Below are 24929 nucleotides of genomic sequence, written 5' to 3'. Positions count from 1 at the left end.
GCTCCACATGCGAACGAAAACCGTCTCGAATCATGATGACAATGTGATACTCCATATGCCTTAGTGGTATACGTCTTGGACTGTTCTCTATGATGAACAGTGGGTCTATTTAAGTTAAAAATAGAACTACTCGGGTAGGTGTACATTTTTTATAGTCAGAGCGCTCGGTGGTATTTTTTATTAAATTGTAACATGTAACGCATTTGTCACTTCTTTTTCGATAACTTAGCTAGCATCTGGAGGGGGCAGACACTGTCTGAGGGTGCTAGTCCTGGCCCATATGGCCTCGCACGAATAATACGAGGCAGACACAACGAAAGTGTTACTGGAATTCCCGTTGTGTCACGGGGCTGGATGAGTCGTCCATTAGAAACGTTGTTCAATGTGCTCAAGCATCCCCACCCCCCTCTCTCTCTCTTGACACTCATTCATCGCTATACTTTTACTCCACTCCAACGCTAAACAGCAGCAGGTTAGAGCCCGACAGTGGGATTACGCTTTATGGGCCTATCTTTCAGACGTTAAATCGTGCTTTCAATTTCTACTATGTCATGTAATAGGACGTTTAAGCGAAAAATATCTAAGGACGTGTTCAAAAAAAGAAGGAAAGCGTGCTTCACTGTTATGCAACTGTGTTAGTTTGTGCAGCATTGCGAAGCATAAGAAAGAAAAACGAATGGGAGTCCACTGGATTGTATCGTTTGATGGTAAGCATTGAATAAACCTCATTTCTATGATTTCATTGATTCCATACTTCACTTAGGACAAGCTATGACAGCAGTGGCAAAGAGATGGAGGGACAAATTTTATCTTGCGCGCCCCGTCATCATAGGCGCCGCCGCACCGCAGAGCTGCGCTGCATTTTTCATTACGTAGTGCAAGGTGGCCGCTAATTTTATTACCTTGCGGTAAGGCTCGGTACATTAATGTTGAATTATTAGATGTATGCGTGAGGCGTCCCGTCGGGAAATATTTTATTTGTTTATTACCAAGTATAGAGCAGCGACGAAACTATCGGCTTGAATGCTAAGGAGGTGTTTCCAGCGAACTCAGCACACATTGAGTTCAATTTCTAATTTGATGCTTACGTCATATACCCTCCCCCTCACCTCACCCGTTTGCTTTTGAATATATCTATTGGCTCGATGTGTGGCTACTTGCAATTGCTTAACGCCACCTTGAGGGTTGATGCGAAGGAAATGTGATTTAAACCCATTATCATTCGGCGCACTCCGCGTCCAAAGGACAACAGCCGAAACTGAGACAGTGCGTGCATACTCATCGAGTTTTATTTCACGCAGTCATCACATTTTGCACACTTGTCACTCAGCCCCGCACACGTACATTTTTTGTCCAGGCAATCAGTTCATGTACACAACCAAAGAAAAGATACAGAGCCGCGCGTAGCCTCTGGCCGACAAAGCATCACTCAGCGTCGAGTTCGTTCAGCGCCGCGCGCAAATGTCTTTTGTTTTTTTTTAAAGAAAGAAAAAAAAAAGAAAAAAAAAGCTCATTTTCTGGTACAGCACAATCGAAGGCATCGCACACTGCTCGGATACACAATAGTCGGTCAATACGAGGTTCCGCTATAGGCAAGGAATGATGGCAGATGCACGTAGAGAGCCGAGAAATAAAAGGAAGCCGTCTAATCTGTTCGACTTTTCACACATTGAACGAGATTCAAGGTTTCCAGATTTATATATTCAAACCGGTGTGCCACATGACATGCTTAAATGGTTGTCAAATATAATTGCGCCTGTAGATCAATCGGGGTGCAGCAAAAAAAAAATAATAATAAAATAAGGCTTCTATTCTCAAAGCAGTGTGACGTGCTCTTCTTTGAACCAGTCTTTATGCTGCTGGATCAAGAACAGGTGTTGTGCAAAACAAATCGTTGGAACTTTATTCTTGAAAAAAAAAAAACATATATTAGCTATGAAGAGAACAGATTGAACCTACACGCACGTTATGCATATGTGACCGCAGATGAGGAACATTCGTGGCCTTTCGAGACAGAGATGGACGCTATACGCAGGAGTTCCACGCCCCGCAAACTCCAGCAAAACACCGGTATACAATCTTCATCTCCTGAACACACAATAAGATCCTTAAGTAGCTTACCGCTCCGCAATATTTGCGTGCGTTTACAGTTCGCATTGACGACACAAGAAATAAAACAGTTTGGTGCACGCCTCAACAAACTTTATTAATGTAGCCGCCGCCGTAATTTTATGCCTCAGAGTGCGCCTCAGCGGAAACAATCGTTCGTCTATGGAAGAGTCGCCAGTGGCTCCACGAAACTCGTGCGCACTCACTGTTCCGTAAGTTTTGCCCGCGGCTAACACCGGAGCTAAGGGCTTCTCATCGGCACTCTTTATTTCCACATTGTTTGGAAGCGGCGACGAATGATTTCTGCCGTCAAAGCCTCAAAAGACGCCAGCAAGTCGCGGCGATGCCTTCATCTCACAGCACCTACCGAAACTATCATGCCGCTCCAAAATATAAACCAGTATCCTTAAAGAAGATTCCTCATTCGCGTCATTCACTTTTTATCGCTACTAAAAAGTAGAAGAAGAAAAAAAATGCGCCTACGGCGTGATGTATATATGTACAAGGGTGTCGTTCTTCATCACAGGGTGCAACTCTCAGAAACAATAAGGATTAACAAAAACGACAAAAAAGGGAGTACAAATACGAATACGGCAACACACAGCACGAACAGGCAGGCAAAATAAAGAGGAAATTGGAACACAACATGTAAGCAACATAAAAACGCTACGCGTATTGTATGTTGTTCTCCTGCAAAATATCTTACAACACACAATATGCCATTTTAAGAGCGGAGGGAGAGAGGAAAGGGGGGTGGAGGGTATAAGTGAACATCTGCCATGAGAAAGACGGAGGGATTCCGCATGTACAGCGGGATGGAACGGTGCTGCCCGAACGAAGAGCCCCGCGTCAGCAGTGTCACACGCGGCATCACTCATTACGCCCTAACAAGTATGTATAAGCGCACGCAAAAAAAAAACAAAAAAAGAACGAGTCGCGCACACAGTAAAAGAAAAATATAAACGAAACTCGCACACCAAGCAGACACAACCACGGCGGGAAGTAATAATGTACATCGTCTCTTTCGTAGGTGAACGGCTCTTTCTCGCCGTTCGCGCCTCTTCTCTCGGCCCTTACTTTTCATCCAACCTCTCCGTCATAGGGTTTGTATAAATTAGTAAACACATGATACACATTCAAGAAGCATGCCACTTAAAAGGGGGTGAACCGTATGGACTATACAATGAACTGACCTACATCGTCTACAGCGAGAAAACCGTGGCGCAAGTCGGACGCCTGCGGTTCGGCTTCGTGAAGCGGCCGCGTGCTTCGCAGCCAGTGAGGAGGAGAGCTTGGGAGTTACAGCGGCGGCTCGGGGGGCGGACATCGAGGAAGGCGCTGTTGGGAACAGTTTCAGGCCTTCCAGCAAGAACTCCGTGTTCTTTAGGTTCTGTCTCTCTTTTTTTTTTTCGACTTATGCTGAAGCCCGCCAAAGCCTGATACTTCATATTACGTGATGCGTGTATATCGTCATTTGCGAAGGTAACATGCACGCATATACGTTTTTCTTTAGCGGACCAAATAAAGCGTCGTTTCTGACTTCCGATGTGTCTTTCCTCCCCGAAGTTGCTTTTTTCGGTTTATAAAATAAGTAAGCACTCTGGCTAGTTTCCCCTGAAAAGCACTGAAGTTTTACGAAGTCCAAATTTTATTTATTTACGCGGTCGCTCAATACAGCGAAAGGCGCGCCTGAAGCAACGCAAGGACACCAAGGGGCCCCAAGCCACTGCCGCTGAACTATACGAAGCTCTCATCCCGGCATAACAACATGCAGATAAGCAACAACATGCGCTTCGCCGTTGGGTCGCTCTTTCTCCTTTGCAGAAACACGTGATGATAACGTTTACAGCGAATACACTTCACGTTTTTTTTGTGTGTGTGTGTCTTCTTCCGTTCGTGTGGTGGCTGTGAAACTGCGAACCTTTTTTTTTTCTTCGCAGACAGGTAAACGTGTGCGTAGACAAACGTAAAACTTTGAGCAAACCGTGGCGTGAGACCATGTAGAATCAGCAGCGATCGTCGCCACCGTCGTCGTGCGGAACTACGCCTTGTATGGTACAAAGTGGAGAGGCGACGTTAATATCTCTTCTGCGTCGTGTTTCGTTCTTCTCCGATAAATACACGCAGTGCTATGCTGTAAATAATACGCACGAGGACAGTCCTCCGGAGGGAGAAACAAAAAAAATAATACGAAGGAAGGAGGGGGGGGGGACACGGGCAAAAGGTTGTCGATGTAAACTAATAAGCAGGGTTGATGTAAGGATGGATAGAAATATCCTGGCGACCAGATCAAGTCACACTTCTTGTGCCACCGCAACATTTTTTTTTTCCTTATGATGCCTCTGAGACGTGGCGGCGTAGACGAACGCCCCCTTGTTTTCTTTTTTTTTTCCTTTACACAAACTACCAGTGCTTGCCAATGGAAGCGAGCGTCAAAAGCTGTTGCCGCGTGGCTCCTTGCGCCTTGGACATTTGTACGCGCCTAAATAATGCTCGGTGTGACGGTGCGTCAACAGCATTCCCTTCACAACTAACGCACGTGACACACCTGCTTGAGTCTCTCTTTTTTTTCCTTATCTTAGATTTTCTTCCCGAGTGAGTATATTGATATCTTTAAGTTTACTCCAAGAATATGTAACTCTGCTTGCCTTTACTCTTCCCGAAAAAAAAAGTAAGACAGACTACTGTACTCACGCGAAAAACTGCCGCGTTCACTCCTTTTGAGAACGGGGCCTCATTTAACTAATTCTTTTGTCGACCTTTCACGAAAGATATTAAAGCTTGCATAGCAATGTTTACACTTCAGTGCGTATTCACATAAAGCTCTAACCTTAGAACTTTTTGTCAGAAAAAAAAATTCAGCCATCTCCGATTGCGGACGTAAAATTAATGAGCGTAAGAAGCCAATGCCAGATAAGCCGCACGAATACGAAGCTTCGCGAATTCGGCTCCCCGATGAGCTGAACATACAAGTGGGAGAACAGAGAAAAAGGTCGCCGGTGTATTCCACCGTGGCGCAAGACGTAATCGTGGGTGCGCTCGCTCAACCAGGCGGGGAGCCACACGGCAGCTCTCGCGGCATCCGAATCACCTTTCTGGTAGTCGTACAGTACACCCACTCTGGGCGGTCATATTATTGTACATCACCTCGTCTCGCGCAGCCGCCCCGCGCATTCAATGTGGCGCGCCGCTGCCGTGCTGCGCGCACGACGTGGTGCGCCGGAGACTCCCGTTAAACGTCGTCGTCATCGTTCTTGCGCATCACGTATACTTCGCACAAGTCCAAAAGAGTCCACAAGGCGGACACAAGATCTTTGGTTTTCGCGAGGAACCGATCACCACCGACGCGCGGTTCTCCCGTCGACGCGCCACACTCGTCCGCCGGCGGCTGCCTCCGCCGCGGTTTTCCTCGTCTCGTCTATACTGTCCCCATCAGGCACCATCGTCTCCGCACGGGGAACGACGCAAGTTAAATGTTGCCGGCCAAGTCCGCAGCCTGCTTCAAGATGGTCGCCGCCGTCACCGCTGCCTCTGCCGCCTCGGCCGTCGTGGTATCTTCGGATCCGTTGTTGCGCTCTGCTGCGCTCCGCAGTGTCGCGTGAGTCAGCGGAGCGAGGGCCTGCCGGCGGCGGCAGAGCATGGGGGGCGTGCTGTCCCGTGGACGCGGTCGGCGGGCCTTAGGCGTCCCGCAGGTGTCAGCAGCGCTCGCCCTTGTACGCGTTGGGACTGAGCGGACCCGCACTGCTGAGGCCCGTGCCGGCCGACCCGGTCCTGGCGCTATGGGCGTAGTAGTAGGACGGGTCTGCGAGTGGGATCAAAAAGGGGGGCGGGGGGGGAGAGAAATAACGGCGGGTGAGATCTACGGCACAAGGCACACTCGTCCATCGTATCGAGAAGCGAAAGCTGTATCGAAAATACTACATAGAAGTGTGCTTCGCTGCACAGCATATAGCTCTGTGAAGGAGGATCCGATTCCCCCGGGGCTTGTGTAATTGACGGCTTTAAGCAAGCAACAATTATATTTCAATTCTATTCCTTTTAGCGTTTGCTCGTTCTTGCGAGCACCGCTCCGTCCACGTTATCGCTGCGATCGGACGGTCGCTAATGTAGGATGATATAGAAACTGAATGTAACGTTGATGATTGTTGAGCAATATATTCTGAGTGTTCTCTATTTCGACGGCACACTTATTCATTTCCATTCTTTTTTCTTGCATGTCTCACATAAGCTCATTGACCAGCTTTTACTTTCATCGTGCACGTTTGCCACACTTGCAGAGGAACATGCGATATACAATTTAATTTAGCGCAAAAGACGGCACGCGATGATGTACGGCTCCAAATATTTTCGCGTGGATTACAGTATCACTTTGCGGACCTAGCTTATCTCTGTTAAACGTATGTACACAAAATAATATACAAAATATCTGTTATGTGCCATTTACGCGAACAATACGCGATCAGCCACGGTCCCATATTGTCGCATAAACGTTAGTCCCGAACTTCAGACAGAAGGATTACGCTGACGAACAATCAATTAAACGTTCGGCTAATATGCGACACAATTATTGCATGAAGAGGAGCGTAAAAAGTAAAGGCAAGCGGACCCAGGTAGGGCGCACTCGGGGGCCCACTCACTGATGATTCCGCTGGAGCCGTAGCCGTAGGCGCCATACGCTGCTGCCGAAGAGTACTGCGTGTAGGGCGATGCGTAGGCGTAGTCGGCGCCGGGGATGCCTGCCACCGCAGAGCTGGCAACTGCGCTGCCCGTCACTGCAGGAGGAATGTAGCAAGTGAGCCGGAAGCACTCTGACATTTCATATCACACTATATAGCCAAAACAAGAACTATAGAAAAGCAGTAGTCGAATGCAGTAGCAACAAGGGCAACAACCCGCTGAACATGAAACGCAGAGAACCAAGTTTAACTTACCAAGCAAGTATTAAAAAAAAAGAACTACGGCAAGCAAAATGTTCACCAGTCAGGTTCGGTGGAGATGCGCAAGGTGGAGGAACAAAGTTCAAAAGGAAAATGGGCATTCACCTGAAAATATTACAAAACTCGAACGGCTCCCTCCCTCAGAAGAATGAGCCTTAACGGCTGAGCAAAACTTCAGCCTCGACCGAGGAGTCGAACTGAACAACACGTCATTTTGAGGGAAGTCGCACAACCAGCGGAGCGAGGGCAATATCTTCGGCGACGGTTTGGCAAAATTAATATTTTTTTATACCTTCTGGTGAATGCCATTTTTCCTCACTAGAATATAAATATAACGCGAGTATACTGTGCTGTGTTCTGCTCACTTCGGTTTACGCACTTTTGTGAAACACAGTTTAAATAGAACAACTACAGCGAAATACTAATGCTGTAAAAGCTGACATAGCATACACTATGAAACCTGCATCGACATTTTCTTGCTAAAAAAAGACAAAAAAAGCTTGATAACGAATGGAGAAAGACTGATGCTACTTTCTCTAAAGGGACACTTGAGTGAAACAATGAATCAGTTTATACTGATAAATTACTCCTTTAAAAACTCTGCTATCGTTAATTTCATTATCTTAAGTTTATTATTACAAGACAGAAATGAAGGTCCATGTTCAATTTTTAAATTTCGCGCTGAAATATCCGAATATGCATGGGAGAGTGACATCACGGATGTTAAAGTGTTTTTTTCTTTCGTATTTCGGCTACATTGGCTCAGCAAAATTTCCTGAAAACTTACAACGTTATGTCTCTAGGCTCCTTAGAGGACAATGTAAATTGTTTTTGCCGGTGGAGAACTATGTAGGCAGTAGACGCCGTCAAAATCTACGTACGCGTCTCCAAAAGCGTGCGTAGTTATTTAATCAAAACTCGGAAAAGGGGGGGGGGGGTGATTTCATCCGGAATACATTTATAAGAACTACTATTGCAAAAAAAAAAACGCATCTTGTGTTCAATTTTTTTTTTTTTAGTATTCGTAATCTATGCATCGCAGCAAAATATCCCGATTACATAAAGGCAGTATTGCAGCGCTCCGATTAAAATTTCGAGATGTGTGGTTGCCATGGCCCCACTTTGTAAAAGCGCAGCGATAACAGCATCACTAATTCCTAGCTTCAGGCTCTTCATTTTCAAGTTCATGGCATGATTACCCGCTTGTAAAACGAAGGTAAAAGCCACTATTGTTTAAAAAAAGACGCCACATACACTCATTGAAGATGAAAGTCACCATTATCCCATTTTAATGCCAAGTACAACGTGTGAGGAATCATATCCGCCGGTCATGAGGCGCTGTGTACACTATCTACACTATATATATATATATATATATATATATATATATATATATATATATATATATATATATATATATATATATATATATATATATATATATATAGTTCAAGGAGTTCAGCTCTTTTGCTTACGATTGGACGTTGCAGAGCGCGCCGCCTTCGCCGCACTCTATACGATTCGACTTCGCGCAAGACAAATTGAGCAATATAGTTCATGATCTTCCTGCACTCGCTACTTTGTAAGTGCAGGCGCCGTACAAGTTCTCGGTAGCAGACTACGTAGTGCAGCACTTGCAAACTACTAAAAAAAACAACATATATATCCTTGTTCACTTTTCTTTTGTACTTGTAATTCATGTGCCGCAATGTTCGCCGACACCTGCCGCTTTGGTCACAGTAGTAGCTGGCATAGGAACGTTAGGTACTACACAGGCACGTAAGCAAGGGGGGGGGGGGGGCGCCCCCCCCCCCCCCCACCCGAAATTCGTCCGGCCTTCTATATTCCCGGACAACTTTTGTTTTATTTTTGCCATGGAAATACTTTCTTTCGAACAATTAGGCCTTGCCCCCCCCCCCCCCCCCCGAAAAAAAATCCTGGCTACGTGCCTGGTACTACAAGTTCGATGCCTGAATGGTTGTCAGGGAATGTGAGTAAAGACTTCTAACGCGATTAGAAAAACAGCGCAAAACCACAGGACACACAGGAAGTGGACGCACACAGCGCTGAACTCTCAACAAATGTTTTGTGAAAAACCAAATGCATCGGCTATAAATACACATGAACCGTTCGCATAATAGTGCGTCACTGGACATAGCGCAGATAAGCCGCGAATAGCACAACCAAGACAGATCACGTCAAACGCCTCCGTAGATATTCCATTTCCTTGGGCAATAATGCGATTGACGGGGTGCTGACACAGTTTTCACCCAACTGCGCAATCTTATACGCTTCAACAACTTCACGTGTTAGGCGATCCCTGTGCTTGCTGACAACAATACATTTCTCAAAAATAGGTGAGCACGTGCACGACCTACAGTGGATGGCTAACCAGCCATCTTGTCCACGTTTTACATTGTTGTCATGCTCTCTCATTCTATCGTTAGCACAACGACCCGTCTGTCCTACATAATATCTACCACATGTTGTCAGCAAGCACAGGGATCGTCTAACACGTGAAGTTGTTGAAGCGTATAAGATTGCGCAGTTGGGTGAAAACTGTGTCAGCACCCCGTCAATCGCATTATTGCCCAAGGAAATGGAGTATCTACGAAGGCGTTTGACGTGATCTGTCTTGGTTGTGCTATTCGCGGCTTATCTGCGCTATGTCCAGTGACGCACTATTATGCGAGCGGTTCATGTGTATTTATAGCCGATGCATTTGGTTTTTCACAAAACATTTGTTGAGAGTTCAGCGCTGTGTGCGTCCCCTTCCTGTGTGTCCTGTGGTTTTGCGCTGTTTTTCTAATCATGTACAACCAACAAGCCCAGCTCTCCGCACTTCTAACGCGTTACATTGCTTTCGATTATGTAGTGTTTTTTTTTTCCTATGAAATGCGTTTTCTGACGAAAAAGATAGCATCCGCGGTCATAACTTCGTGCTTACGACACGGTATCCTTCTGATAGCGGTTATTGCGACAACGGAGAAAATAAAATAACTGGCCTTTTGCTACGTGTGAATTTGTCGAAAAGGCAACCGCCCGCAGCAGACGACAAAAGCTCGTTCGCTGCTACACCTTATATATACTCCTCGATTTGCAAGTGTCACGGTGGACATTCGTGCCCCGTGACCTTTGCACGACATGAATTCTCGCGACACCGTGCGAGGTATACTCTCGATAACTGGCTCAGAAAGTTCAGCCAAGTCGAATAGACCTTATTTGTTAAAAAATACTGACGCCCTCTGCTGGCAATATAACGAAATTTTAAACGAGAACTTGTATACGCCGATAACAACGTCTGTGCTTGGATTTATGTGCACGTTATGAAGAACCACAGGTGGTCAAAATTTCACCACAGTCCTCCACAACGGCGCGCGTCTTAATGAAATCGTGGTTTTTACGAAACCCAGAACGTAATTTCAAATTCAGCTAGCGAGTTCTGAACTACATTCAGCGCGCAACAAGAATGGGCGCGTGCTTGAAGGCAGCGCGCGACGGGAAGGGGGCAGAACTGCGTAGGGTAGGAAAGAAGAGGAGACGTGTTCTTGTGCTTCCTTCCTCGCCGAGCGATAAGCACGTGCTTAAAACGTGCGAAACGTCGACGCGACTTTTCGTGCGCGTCCCAGTGGCGGCGGCGGCCCATTTGGGCGAGTGGCGCGCGCGCTATAGAACGGCCGCGGCTTCGCTCTTCGTCGTTCGCAGCAGACGAGGGTGGCACTCGTCGTCGACGGCGCGATATGCAAATCAGCCGCTCGGTTAGCTCGAGTTCTCTCTCTTTTCGCGGCGCGTGTCGTTTTAGGCCCCGGCCACCTCGTTATCTGCGGCTGCGATCACTCCTCCGAGCAGCTTTTTGCTTCCTTTTTTTTTTCTAAACCCACTTGCGCAAACATGGCCCCGCCAGGCTTGCCTTTCCTGCTAACCTTTCACCGCGGTGTCACCCTGCGGGAAGGGCAGGTCGATATTTGCGTGACCTGGCGGCACGTTGGGTGTGTGTACCGTGTATGCATATGCGGTGCTCGCTTGGAAGCGGAGGAAAAAAATATGGAAGAAAGATAGAGCCGAGTCGCAGAAGAAAGTGCGCTCGGGCGTTGTCATAGAGTGACACATCACTATATCGTTTCGCACTACGGGAGTGAGATAAACAACAAAAAACACGAAAACGGAATGCTCGCCACTTTGTACTAGCTATTTCGCGGCTGCTTGCGTATAAACACCCACAATTTCTAAAAAAATCACGCTGCTAACTTCGCGTGCCGCTCAGGAAACCCACCTGATCGCTAGTTTTCGTACGAGCATGCTGCTCGGAAGAGAGAGAGAAAGACGATAACATAGCGTGACGTTACTGAGGGGGGGGGGGGGGGGGGGAGGCGTCGCCCCTAACTTCTAGGTTAAAATATTGAGAGTTTTGCTTTGCGGATGCTATTGGTTGCACAGACTAGACTCAGTAGCTATGCGCGAGCTGCTCGAATTCTTCAATAAAGGACACACTGATGAGAGGGGCATCAGTACAGTTTTTTATGTATGCAGTCGACTGTGTGAATGGCAGAAATGTTCCCGTATGCTGCAACCGATCGCTGCAGCCCTCAAAAAGGAAACGGCGCCCTACCCTTTCCTTACAAGTGCAAAACATTTCGTGCTTATGGGCCGAATGTTCCTTGCACACTGTTACCGCTATGATGGCGTGAATCACGCAGTCTGTCAGAGCCTCCGGAAGCTGATCACTAGTTTACAGTCACCATTGTGGAAGTCTCCGACGACCGTATTTCGATCGTTCATGCAGGATGAAAAAAAAAAAAAATTTCGTACACACTGGCCACTACACGCAGTTCCTACGCACAGCGCTTTAAGGACACAGTCTTAAGGTACGTTAAAATCAGTGCTCAGGAAGGTTTTTTTTTGTTACTTATTGGCATTGATTGATTTTGATTCGATTTTGAGTTGTTCGCCTAATTTATTGCACAAACGAGATACGATAGGCAGTAGAGGCGTGCACATGCCTCGCCAGAGATTTGCATGACGAAGCATTTGCGTGACGTAAGTGCGAGTAGCTGGCGAATACATAAAAAGGATTTTTTTTTTCTTTCAGATTTCTTTCTGTACGGGGCGGAGCTCAATTATCGCCCTTCGTAATTCGGAAAGCCATCTTCTGGACTCTTTGTTATAGCCTATAGTTGGTTTGCTAATGGACATAATTACCGCTATAAAGGCGAACACAAAGTAACAAGAAGAAAAGAGGGATAACACGAAGCGATGGCACGTTTACCACGCGTGTCGTCGTTCGTGTATCTTGATGCTCTGCTCCCGTAAGTCTTTGCTAAATATGTCCCTCACCAAACACAACACGCATTTAAAAGTTCGTTCATGGTTTTGTAAGACATCGCTATAGCTCGCGAAAATTTGTCTTTGCGCGTCTTGTTTCGACGTCCTGTATCGATGTCGCATTCGTCCCCATGGGCAGAAATAAGGCGAGCATACGAACGGCACTGGCCACGCGGAATATGCGAAGCTACTCCATACACACCTGGCGCAAACATCGCGCTTTTCGCGGGAGCCCTTCCTCATACGTCGAGTTGGTGCGGGCTGTGTGAGCTCGCAGGGGTTGCAGCCGGCGCGGCATGGTAAACACGGCCCCGTGCTTTATATGGGGGGCGCGGGAACGCCCCAGCGGCGCCGACGGCGGCAAACAGGCGTGGGAGCGCGCCCAGGGGCGATGCGTATCGGGACAGTACGCGCATTCGCCACGTCGACCCCGGATCTGCATAATTATGCCGGCGTTCGTCTCGATGAGGCGCACTTCTTTGTTTGCTGCCACTCAACGCCGACCCGGCGCCCAGGTATTCATATGTCGCCGCCGATGATAGCGAGAAAGAGAGAAATGAAAATTGAGTGGCACACCATGACGTGTCGACGTCGGGCCGCTGCCGATGATCTATCCTCCGTATCGCTGGGAAGGTCAAGGCACACTGGCAAACGGATACTTTTGGTGGTGCTGCGAAAGGTCCCAAACACGTCGAATAGTCCTGGCAACACGGTGGAAAAAACTACATTTATATACGCTCGACGTATTGTGTGCAGATTTTGTGTTTTGTCTAGTCGGGAAACCGCACTGAACGACACATTGTGACTGTTCATCGACGATGTCGTTGTGTAGTTCTTGGACATTGCCATACTTATGACTTTCTACTGTCGTCATAGACTTTTCTCCTATTTCAGTCTTGCACACCGCCGGTCCCCTTCTCAAGAGCAGGGTAGCTAACCGGAGATCGCCTCTGGTTAGCCTCTCAGCCTTTCCCTTGCCTTTCTCTCTCTCTCTCTCTGTCTAGTCGGCCCGCTGCGTCGGCTCCATTAGAGCACTCTAATTACGCAAATTCTTAGAAGAAAAGGAGAATTTGAATGCACATTCACAATTTAACAGCGGAAGTAGTATTAATAGTTTGGAAGCGAGAAAAACTTCACCTAAATAACGCTTCGAAATCCTTGGCGCTCGACCTGACCCTTGTCCATATAAATGGCTCCTCCTCGACTTCCCTCGGCGCTAAAATGCGAGACCATTCACTTCTCAATGTCACCTCAGCCTTAATGAAGCAATATACGTGCTCTCTGTGGGCCACGTTTACGTCCATAAAGCCAATTCTCTACGAGGGCGCTGCTGGGACTCCTTAAAGGGACACTAAAGGCAAATATTAAGTCGACGTTGATTGTTGAAATAGCGGTCCAGAAACCTCGCAGTGCTACTTTTATGCCAAGGAAGTGCTTATTTTGAAATAAAATCACGTTTTTAGTTGTCCGCATCGCGTTAGTGCGCTTCAAATCTCCCGCCTGAAAATACGACTTTTATACGTCACTGCTGCCGTGCCCAACGTTGCCCGCTTCTACTGCGCGGCCGCCGACACTAGTAGGAGCAGAGCGGAAGTCGGGACCCACAGTAGCAACAACGGCCATCGAAGCTGCCGCAGTCCCGCAGCGAGCACACACGCAGAGGTTTTGACTCTTTAGCACACTGGCGCATTGGCATGACACTAAGCCACATCGAGCGTAAGGGTTCATTCCGCGGCACCCAGTGAAAAGACACACCGGTTTCCTTGCTGCAGCACTGGCGTTGTGCACCATTCGGGCATCCGGCAATATCACATGCATGCGGCATTTTGTCGAACTTTCGGTCAGAGTGACTTTCACGAGCGCGCAAAACACACGCGGCAGTACGCGATCCTGAAACTACCACTGAGACGCGACCGCGTGAGCGAAGCAGGGCGCCAGGCGAGGCGCAGTTCGGCGAAAACGGAACCTTTGAACCACGCGCGCCGTTCCCCATATGGCAGTGCCACGGAGGTTCTTTTTTTCCATGAATCAAGCGGAAACGAACAAACAGCATTTTATTACGTCTTTTGATGCTCGGAAGGTTCTTTTTTTACTGCTGCTAGTTTGATTACTAGTGATTTATTGCAGGCCGACTTCCATACGTCATCGGGATCACTTCGAAAATGTCCCACCCGTGGCGCTCATCATGTGATACATTTAGCTTAATTTCTCGGTAAGTAGGGCACTGCTGTTGATAATATTGCCGTTTTAGAAGTTGTCATACATTGGGCTTTCACTCTGACATAAATTGTTATTTGCCTTTAGTGTCCCTTTAAGTCCTGGGAAAGCTAAGCGGGAACACGTGAGACATTAATTGTGGTGCCTTTTTACACGCGCGGTGTATACGTCCTCGTGCTCTTACTCCCATTTCATGCTAGGCCCAAAAGAGTAAGACTTAGTCGTCCTTTTTAATGCCACAAATGCATTAACATCAGCGCCTATGGTTTTACAGACCCCAGGCGCCGCGCTAACCGACTTCACATGTCGTGTCTGCTGGCAATTACATTCGATGACTAGCGCACAGTTGCAATGCGCGCGCGGGACGGGCGAGACCGGAGGTCCGCGAGTCGCACGGCAATATCCCTCGTTCCAAGTCCCGAGAGGACAATCCGCCTAAAGCGACCATGGGTTCCGTTGCGTGGCTTGCACCCTCAGTCACTAAACGTGACAAACACTTGCCTGGCGCGGCCGAGAACTGCGAGAAGCTGGAGCCGTAGCCCGGGATGGCCCCCTGGACGGGCTGCAGCACCGTTAGCGACGAGAGTGGGCACGGTGCCTCGGCCTTGGCCGGTGAAGGGCTGCCCTGGATCTCGCTACCGGTCGCCGCGGCCGCTGGGGGAGGGAGAGGGGACAGCGTGCGGGACGCCGGCGCAGGCTTAGGGACAGGCAAAGCGCTTTCGGGGATGACACTACGCATGCAAGGGAAGGAACGTACGGGCCGTGCCACGCGCGTCTCGCTGTTCTGCCTCGCAGTCGGTCGGCTCGCTCTTCAAGTAGCTTCTTCGGACACAACACACTGGCACAAGAAGTCAGTGCGCGCGTATGGAAACGGTGTAGCCAACTTGAAATTCGAGCCGTCCCACCTGCTCGTTCGTCGCCTAAGCGTAGCCTTCGTCCAAGCACTCGCCTGCGCAATTTGACTGCAGACGCCGAGTGCTTTCAGACATGCCCGCTCTTGTACTTTCTTAGGGACTAGTTTTCGCACAGGCGCAACGTGCGACGCAACGTGTAGCCTAAAGCCAATTTCACTGTCTATTCATCTTGCTTATTTTTCAGCATAGCCAATCAGCGTCGTCCATCACACCTTACATCACGTCTTCAGCTGCAAGAGGTCAGTGCTGTTGGTAGTGTGTGAGTGAAATGAACTACGCTGACAGCGGCGCAGCTAGGTCAGTGTAAACTTTTCTAACGCGGCTGCAAGTTACGCACGCTCTGCACTGGCGACAGTTAACGCTGCAGCTGCTTTTATGGACTTATATACTGAGGGTTTTGTTGCATCTCGTGGCTGCTCACATCAAGCTTTACAAATATTACGTAAACAGTGCACCAACATACATAAATACAAGCTGTAAATGGCTGCTTGTCTGCTTAATGAGCAAGAGTTGTTTGTTCAGTGGAAAATTACGGAAAACGAAAGATTGGTTCAACGTTAATTTGCCGTCGTGCTGTCTGTCGTGACCTTCACAAAACGAGGCAGTCGTTAAAGAAACAAATCATCCGAGCCTGAACCCGTAGTGTGAAACTGCGAAATACACTGCGGTGGTCTCAAACAAAATTATTCACAATTCTTGTAAGTTTCCGCATGCATGCGTTGGACGCTATACAGGAACAAAATTGTTATTTACTTACGATTTGAGTGGTTCCTTTAATTATTCCGGCGAATAGTGCGTTTTCAAGCACTGCCGCAAGCATTACTTAATCAAACCAATCGATCGTTTCAGATAATTTTTTTATAGTGGACGTTTGCTTTTACCATTGATGTGAGCAGCCTTTTCGCGCATGATTAATATCTTGTTTCGATTAAAGTCAACATGATGGTATCATGAGGAAAAGGTATAATCTGCGTGGCACGGCCCTTACTTCATTCACATAGAGGAAATGACACTTTGATTTCCAAAGAGCACTACATGTCGCTGCATGGACTGCATGCATATAACTTGGTGTGGAACTTTCACTTAAAGACACCAGTACAAGCAGGGATCCTTCAGGGTGACATGCATAACCCTGACTGAAAAGCACAGCTTCAACTGAAACAAAGTCAAATAAATATGTTGCTCTCACAAAGCCTTGCACTTTGAACTGCGGCGGTTACCATGCAGCAAATTCGTTAACAAATATCTCAATTCGAATATGCTGGTAAGCAACTAATACGTAGTCTCAGGTCAAGAGCTCGCATTTAGAAACGAATGATAATATACATAACATATACAAAATAATCCGACTGAACGTATGCGAAATTCCACAGGGCGGGTTTTCCACGCGCATCTCGAGCGCAAACAAGGCAGGGAGTAGAGCACTCTGCGGATTTGTAAACTTGGCGGTGAACCTAATTCGGCTCTGTCGATAGAGATGCGCAGGAAAGCCCGCAGTGCGCTGAATTTCGCACAACATCGCTGTCACCGCTACAGTGGATGATTTACAGAATCGGCAGGCTCTCCCCGTCAAGTGAAACGTTTACATGACCACAAAGCTTTTGACTTTCTGATAATGAAATACCGTAATTTCTAACGGCTTTCCTCGTTACTCGAGACAGACATTTAAAATGCACGCCTGTCACGTGGATTCATTGACAAGTGACGTATAGAAATCAACTTCGTGTGTCGAATAAGAAGGCTTGCGCCAGCTTAGCAAATAATCTAAGAAAAAAAAAGCAATATCTCCTGAATACGAGCTGACCTTTAGCCGGCTATTTTTGTCCAAAGGGCTGGCGTTTTCCATTGAGTTTGAAGCGAGCATTAGTCGGTTTTGCAAGAAGTGGAAAGGGTTAGTTGGAAAGGGGACGTTTGCGATGCAGTGCCGTGTGTTAGGCGCGCTGCCAAGCCCAAGCATGCATGCAGGGGTAGCCGCCGGTCAGAGTCGCGAAAGCGCTGGCGCAGAACTGCCAGGCTTGCGAGACAGCCGGTTGCGGCCTCGACGCCCATGCAGCGTTATCCCTTTTTCACCCCCCGCGCAGACCATTCGCCGGCTATTATTTGATGCAGGGGTATACGCATGTATTCGCATAGTTGAGTCGTTCCTGAAATCTTGTGGACGACGTGGACTAGATCTAACATGTTGCGTTCCAAGTACTGATGAATGAAATAAAATTTTCAGCAAAAGAGCGAGAAAAAAAAAGTATCTTCCGACATTTTATCGCATTTACAGGTTTTCATTAGGTTGATCTGCTCAAATTGCGTTCTTATCACGTCAGTAATCTACTCTGTAGAGGTATAGAGCTGTTCGAATAAAAAAGTTTTTTTGAAAGCGTTGTTCTTGAGTGCACTGCGATGGGGAGCCGTATGTTATGAGCGTTAAAAAAAAGTTTACAGGAGCGACGCGTATACTCTGACAAACAATTACGGTACCTAAGTATTCCTTGAGCTTAAAAACTTAAACAGACATACCCTATAAAACAAAGCTAGCGCTCGTACAGTTTCGAAGCATCTTTATCGAGAAATTTTCACGGTTGTGAAAGCGCGCGACGTCCAAAAACAGCCGAATGAAACAAGAACATAGCCTCCCAGCCGTAAATTCACAGCAACTCGTCGCAATTTGCCATGTCGTCACTTGAAAAAAAAAAAAATGTTTTCAAGCTCATTGGCCTACAATACTTCAAAAAAGCTAACCATGACAACGAAGAACAAAAAGGAACCTCAATTTTATAAGCAAGTTTATAGCTACAAAACCCACAGTATTCTGCGTTTGTTTTATATACACCCAGTATCTCTCAGTATTGCGCAAACCGGCTCGTCTTCCCACCGCTGCTTCGTGTCTGACACATCGGCACTCCTGCGTCCCCAATGAGCCAAACATCCAACCAGTTCGACGCGTATCTGTCGCAGAAATCTCGACGCCGTTCCAGCCAGTCGCGGACGCAGGTTAAAGCTCCGAAAGGGCAAAGCACAGTGGCGCCGCGTTTTTCGTCGCGGCCTGTACGAGGTCTTCCGAGAATCAACAGTTTGCGCGCTCCCGGTAACGAGAAGAACGAAAGAGAACGCGGAGCGACATCTGAAACGCTTCAAACAAAGATGGCGCGGAAGAGAAGGCGCGCTTTCTTATCACGCTCTCCCACTTCTTGTCGTGCCTGCGAAGCGCGCACGGCGCGCTTCTTGACTGACGGGCCGACCGACGCGCGGCGGAACCCGGACATCTCGCGTTTCGCCCGCCTTGTTGGCCGCCGCCACTGTGCCGCGGCTCTGCGCTCTCGTCTTCTCCGCATCACTATCGCGCTGTGCGGGAAAACAAAGAGGCTCGCCGCGGATGGCGATGTGGCGGCAGAGGAGGCGGCGGCGGCAACGAACAAGAAGACGCCTGTCCGCTTGAACGCGATCGCACGCGCGTCCTTTTCGCCTCTACTTATGGGGCGCGCGTTCTAGGCACCCCCCCCCCCCCACCTTTCATGTGCGTCCCCCTATGGGAAGAAGACAATGTCGAAGGCGGTTCTCCGCGACGTCCCCGCCTCCGCTCCGCTCGTCGCACGTTGCCTCGGCGATATCGATTGGCGGCCACAATCGCAAGGCCCAAAAAGGCTTCTCCGCATGCCGCCGCCGTCTTGTCGTTGCTCGACCCTCGAGCCCTATGTACTAGGCTTCTGCAAGGTAGCCGTGGAAGGCGTGCGCAGATGCCCCCTCGACAATGAGAAAGACGCGTTCACAGGCGTCTAAAAAAAAAAAAGAAAAAACGACCGAGAGAAGAGCCGATTTTGTCTTCTTCGTTTCGCGCTACACCCTTTGGTCCAGTATACATGCGCGATTCCCAACAAACGTGTCGAAGCACTGCCACCACTGTCGTCGTCGATAGTCTCAACTAATGCAATCATAGAGACGTTGAGCCGTAGCGGCACTGATCCTAACCGCCCGCGTTGAAAGCTTGACTGGAAAGATATCAGGGAGCTTCACTTGAGTCTTTCCAGAAACACGTTCGCCAGCCTTTATTGAACGTACTTCAAGCCTGTGACCTGAACGCTTCACAAAGTGGCGCTAGGCGTCCATTGAGTCTGAAGTGACAAACACTTCGAGAAAGATTTTAAACCATTTGTTTTCTCTATACGCCACAACAGTTCTTGTCACGCTTCCTATTACAATAGCAAAATGGCATCGCCTAATAAAATTATGTAACGTGCTCTAAGCGCAAAAATGTCGCGATCGTAATGCACGGCACTCAGATTTGTTTTCTTTTATAGCCGTATCTCAAACATCATAAAAGTCCGTATCGAGGTAACGTGGGTCGCGTAATCTAAAATGGAAGCAACCTGATTCTGCCACATGAGCCGTCACATTCGGCAACATGCAGCGTTTTTACATTGGCTCGTCGTATACGATACAACCCCGTTTCGGTTGTCGTCTCACTAACGTTATCTAACAGTTTTGTTAGAGCATGAACCGCATTTACCAGCCGGGTGCAAATGCAGACACAATGTGATTACGTCTTTAGCAGGCGTCAAGAGAACGTTCAAGAGGTGTCAAGCAGCGACAGAACCTTTTAAAGACGGCGTAAAATCGTGTTAATCGGTGGTGTTACATTATTAACGTTGTTTTGTTAGTCTCCATACGTATGGGGCATTTCAACTTGTAAGTTAGTAGACGGCTTAGTTATTTTTCAAGATTTACTTTTACAAGATTCACTCACGCGCACTTCGCTTATCTCTGTCTGTTTGCTTCGTGTGTGCGAGTGTTACTGCGCAAGGCAACAATAAGCTATAGAAATAACAGTCGAGCGAATGCCTAAAGCGCGCAGCAATCTCTCGGTATTTTTCTTCACGAGCATATATTTACATATAATGCCGACGCTCACACTGGATTTCTCAGCCCCAGTTAGTAATTCACCATGCGATGTGCAGTGAAGAGTGTATTTCGGTTGATGCATCCTCGAAGAGCTAAATGACGCGTCAGAAGGATACAGTGAAAAAAAAAGTTATTTTTTTTTATTGCCAATACTTCGCTAGTATAAAAGAAAACCCTGCCGCGATTAATGTGTTCGTTTTATTCACTTCTTTTCCATTCTCTCTCACAGCATAGCTGAGAAATATATAGCTTCAGTGGAGTTGGGTATATACCTGGATGGTAGGAGTGTGGATTTGGACTAGTTTCAATGAGCGACGCTCCGCTGTTGACAAGGGACTTGACTTCTTGCATGCTGATGGGCGTCAGAGGGGTGAGCGAATTGCTGCCTGTTTGGAACAAGATGCCAGCACACACACACAAGCACACGCCATTAGCAAGGGCACAGCCGCTCTACCGGGAAGCAACACAACTCGACTTAAACGCGTTACGACCGTCTCGTTATTCCAAAAGGGGAAAAAAAAAACTCATTTGACGAATGTGAAACACAAATCGATACAACATAAAAACACCAGCTTCTGTCACGCATGTGGAGTTCTAACAGATTGTTTCTGACGAATAGCATTTTTTTTTTAATCACGAGAAGAATAAAGTCGTATGTAATGCGCTCCTAGCGAATGAATATTAAGCGTAGAGGTTAAAGATAGAGCTTAGAGGCAAGGCTATATGTATAACTTGCTACTATGCGATAAAGAATTAAATGTCAAGCTTATCTTCCTTTCATTCGTTACGCACATGTATATCATACTGAGGGCACCATTTCTGTTCCGAGTATGACAGGCACAGACAGGTGCGTGCTGCGAAACCGGCATTATCGATCCTTGAAGTTTAATGCAACTGTATGCATTTTTTAGTCAGACACGCTATTAACATAACCGAGCGCTCAGAATAGACTGCTATTTTTCATTTTTACAACCTGTGTGCATGAAAATGCGGAATCATAATGCTTCATGAAACACTGAATGAAACCCTCAAAAAATCTGTTCGCTACAACTAGCTGAGCATAAAAGGAAGTGTGCGTTAACCACAACATAGACAATCTAAGTTTCCACCATTCTGAACTTGTTCCCAAGCAATATTCATTTAACTTGAGTGTCCTTCCTTCCTTCAACGCTAACTAGCCATATAGTATACCTTAGCAGGTTAGGTGTCGCACTGCTAAGCTCGAGGATGCGGGTTCGATTCCCGGCCACGGTGGCCTTATTTCAATGCATGCGAACGAAATACAAGGACACCATGTTATTTCAGGTGCACGTTGGGGAACCTCAAATGCTCAAAATTAATCCGAAGGCCCCCACTACAGCGTGTCCCGTAACATGTCATGGCTTTGGCACGTTAAACCTCAGAACTCAAATATTATTATTTCTTTATTTTTTTTACACTGCGCTCCCGGTACTTTCAGGTCACCGGCGTCATGCACGTTATTGCCGTGACAGCATTTTTGATAAGAAAGTACAGTCAGCACAGAATTCTTTCAATAAAGATAGAGAGATCACGATGATTGCTTGGGGACAGTATAGGCCTGAACAAATGCAGCTTTCTTCATCTTTTTTTCCAATTTTATTTTTTAGAGTTACATATGAAGACGAAGCACGTCTAAGCGTGATGCCCTCGTACACGGATTTTACAGCTCATTTTCTGCCCAAACATAAAACTATAGCGTTGCCAAGCGTGTAAAAGTTGTCTTTTTTTTGTATTCGTTACAGAATTCGCTCACGCATGCGTGACAGAAAGGCTTGGCCTGAAACTAAAAAAAAGAAAATATACATTATTGTAGGAGATTAATCGCGGAAGGCGCACAAATTAAGTAATAAATGAAAATAAAGGAGAGAAGCAAATCCCCTAGAAAGTGTGAGGAGCAGTAAAGAAAGAACCAGAAAGCAGTGCGACATGTTATGCAGCCAGCGTGTGCAGTGCGGTGCGCAGCAAATGAGAAAGAAGCGCTCAGTTGCAACCACTCATAGCAGCAACAACCCTCCCCCACGTGAGTCGACAGGGGTTAAAGCGACGGAGAGAGCTTCGGTTTCAAAGCCAAACAGTCTCATCTAGCGAGTGTTAATGCAAAAAAAACAAAAACAAATGCTGGTGCCGTTAAGCTGATTGTCCTCAGAACAGTTGTGCTTCGTGTCGACTTGGTGGAGTTGGCACAAATGCTGCAGGCGATCGAGCCTCACCAATACCAGAAAGAAAAGACGTCCACGTGGAAACGTTCTTATCTTTAGCGCTCGTCATTTGCTTCGCCTCGGAGCAAGACTAATCTTAATCGTTTTCACTTTTCTTGTATGTTCTCGGATATCCGAGGAACAGCGTTCCTGAGTGTTGCCACTATGCCGGACCAAAAAAAATAGAAGATGTGCTCTCGCACTCGAGCTGGCGTGCCCTCTTTATAAAATTATAGAAGGGTCTGTGACACCGTTGTCGAAACATCTGCTTCAGGATGCGATGTTGCAGTGTTTATCACTGATCGCTGAAGCGACGATGCTTCATTGGCAGGATGCGTTTGTGGGAACAATTGCACGCTGCAGGGTAGAAGAAAACCAGAACGCGCAAACTGACCACACCTCAGAAACGTCATTCGTATAAGCTGCAGCGTTTCTGCGCAACACGAGTCGGGATTAGCTTCATCGCTCGGCCAAAAATATTCGAGGCTTTTCGAGGAATCGAAAAGTACTTGATCAAAATATACGCTATACCGCGCCCACGTCGGTATGTCCACAAGTGTCCGTCATTATAACTACTGTATAGACTGAATGTTGGAAAATAAAGTATATGTGAATCTAAAAAAAAAAGAAAGTTACAACGACCCGTGCCCACGAGATCGATTCGAAGTTGTTTCTGCTTGCCAGCACCAACATCACGAAATTTATGGGCGCTACTTGTCCTCGTCATATAAACAACCGAAATCGCCGCACCTTCACGTCCATAAGCTGATTTTATTATTTTCTTTTTTTCAATGGAGAACACGACAGTAACTTCGCATGACTGGCACGGGCCAGTGTCCCGGCACCGTCACTCCATGGCTTTGAAACGTGATGCCCAAGGCCACACACGTACACGACAATGCCCTTAACGCACAGGCCAATGCCTGGGGGTTCGTGCTTTTAGGGCGCCATCTGTGGACATTATTTGCACTGTAACGATTACGTGACGTCGGCATTGGAGCCAGTCGCGAGCCAAGACGGCTGCCGCCCACCCCAGGGCAACAGCTGCGCGTCGTGTGAAGTCAAGAGTGAAGCCAGCAGGCCCTCGGCGTCGCGCGGGGCTGCTGACCGAGTCTCAGGTGAGAGCGGGGAGGGAGAGGACGTTACGCTGCGTGACACATTATACGCCGCTCAAGCGTTGCCCGATCTCGCCATCTCGAATGACCGCGGCGACATCGATCCGCCAAGTACTGGCCATTACTGAGCAACTTTAATCTGCTCTTTCAAAGTGGCGCGAGTATATACGCTGTGCACTGCGAAAAGAGCTGGTATCTAAGGAACGATGAGCTTTGACCACGCTCAGCTTTCGCCGCAGAAAATCACAATGGCATCTAGTAAGCGTAGCGTTCGGCCACGATTTCCTTCCTAGGTTCAGCTGAATGAAGTTTGCGCTTGCACGAAATTACTACATGAGCTACCGTTTTAAGAATACTGGAACCGTGTTTTGTTAGGATTCTCTGTCTTCACTTATAACAACCGTCACACCGAGTAACAGTTTATTACCGATAACGGCGACGAGGCGTCGTATGAAACAGTGGCGAAAGGCAACAACAATAGAAAATGAAACAATCGATACAACATCGACTCCAGACGTCGACTGTATTCAATTGACCGTGACAGATTGCGTCCTTCGTGCCGAAACAGAATCCTTAATTTCGGAATTTTATGGTTCCTGCGTCGGTCGGTAAGCACGTTTCTGTGTGCCTCCTGCTCCACGTATACTGTTAGGCGCGATTCAGCCTGCATATCACAGTGGAAGCGTGCATTACCGTTCGTGTTAGCATATACGCCCAGCATTTCCGGTCATCACCTGCAAAATGAAAGTGGTCTGTCCGAGTACCCCAAGAAGAATAGTTCCCAAGTGTCACTGTTGCTCCAGAAGCGATCCTTTATTTTTTTACCATACTCGTCTACAGTGGTAAATTTATTTTTGTATGCGTTGCTAAATAAGTTGAGATCCACCCATGCTGAACGCACGTATAACTCACTTCCCGGTATGCATCCATGTGCTTGTGTCTCTCAGCGCTTACAAATTGAAGCCAACTAATGACAACGTTTACATTATCATTGTTCGTGCCTCACGTGAGGCAATGTACCGACGTTTTCTCAGAGACGACGGGTAAAATTAAGCTGAGCGCGACGTCGAAGGGCTAGAATTTATCCCCCAATGCACTCGCGTCTGGCCGTTCGCAACAGCATCAAATTTTCGCCCTAATCGGGCAAATACAACGCAGCTATTATAACATCCACTCCCCCTTACGCGTTACCCTCCGAACACAATC

The 24929-nt window shown here is 47.4% G+C and overlaps 1 protein-coding gene across 17 annotated transcripts in view; it reads right to left on the bottom strand.

Annotated features, from left to right (window-relative positions):
* Nucleotides 1-1271: 1271 nt before the first annotated feature.
* The window catches only part of LOC119397558 (paired box protein Pax-5), a 364233-nt gene continuing 340575 nt past the window's right edge, over nucleotides 1272-24929 (bottom strand). For 14 of the 17 annotated variants that reach the window (XM_049416338.1, XM_049416341.1, XM_049416361.1 and 11 more), the window contains 4 exons: nucleotides 20662-20775; nucleotides 15087-15239; nucleotides 6747-6881; nucleotides 1272-5911 (listed from right to left, as the gene is read on the bottom strand). In XM_049416338.1, coding sequence (XP_049272295.1) covers nucleotides 5805-5911; nucleotides 6747-6881; nucleotides 15087-15239; nucleotides 20662-20775 — 509 coding nt within the window. In that variant the 3' untranslated portion in view covers nucleotides 1272-5804. The remainder of the gene's footprint in view (nucleotides 5912-6746; nucleotides 6882-15086; nucleotides 15240-20661; nucleotides 20776-24929) is intronic. The other 3 variants (XM_049416377.1, XM_049416379.1, XM_049416382.1) reach the window with 3 other exon arrangements.

The sequence above is a fragment of the Rhipicephalus sanguineus genome, chromosome 1 (assembly GCF_013339695.2).
Source record: "Rhipicephalus sanguineus isolate Rsan-2018 chromosome 1, BIME_Rsan_1.4, whole genome shotgun sequence".
In the NCBI taxonomy this organism is placed as follows: domain Eukaryota; kingdom Metazoa; phylum Arthropoda; class Arachnida; order Ixodida; family Ixodidae; genus Rhipicephalus; species Rhipicephalus sanguineus.
The sequence above is the reverse complement of the archived record's forward strand: the minus strand, read 5'-3'. Positions and strand labels throughout refer to the sequence as shown.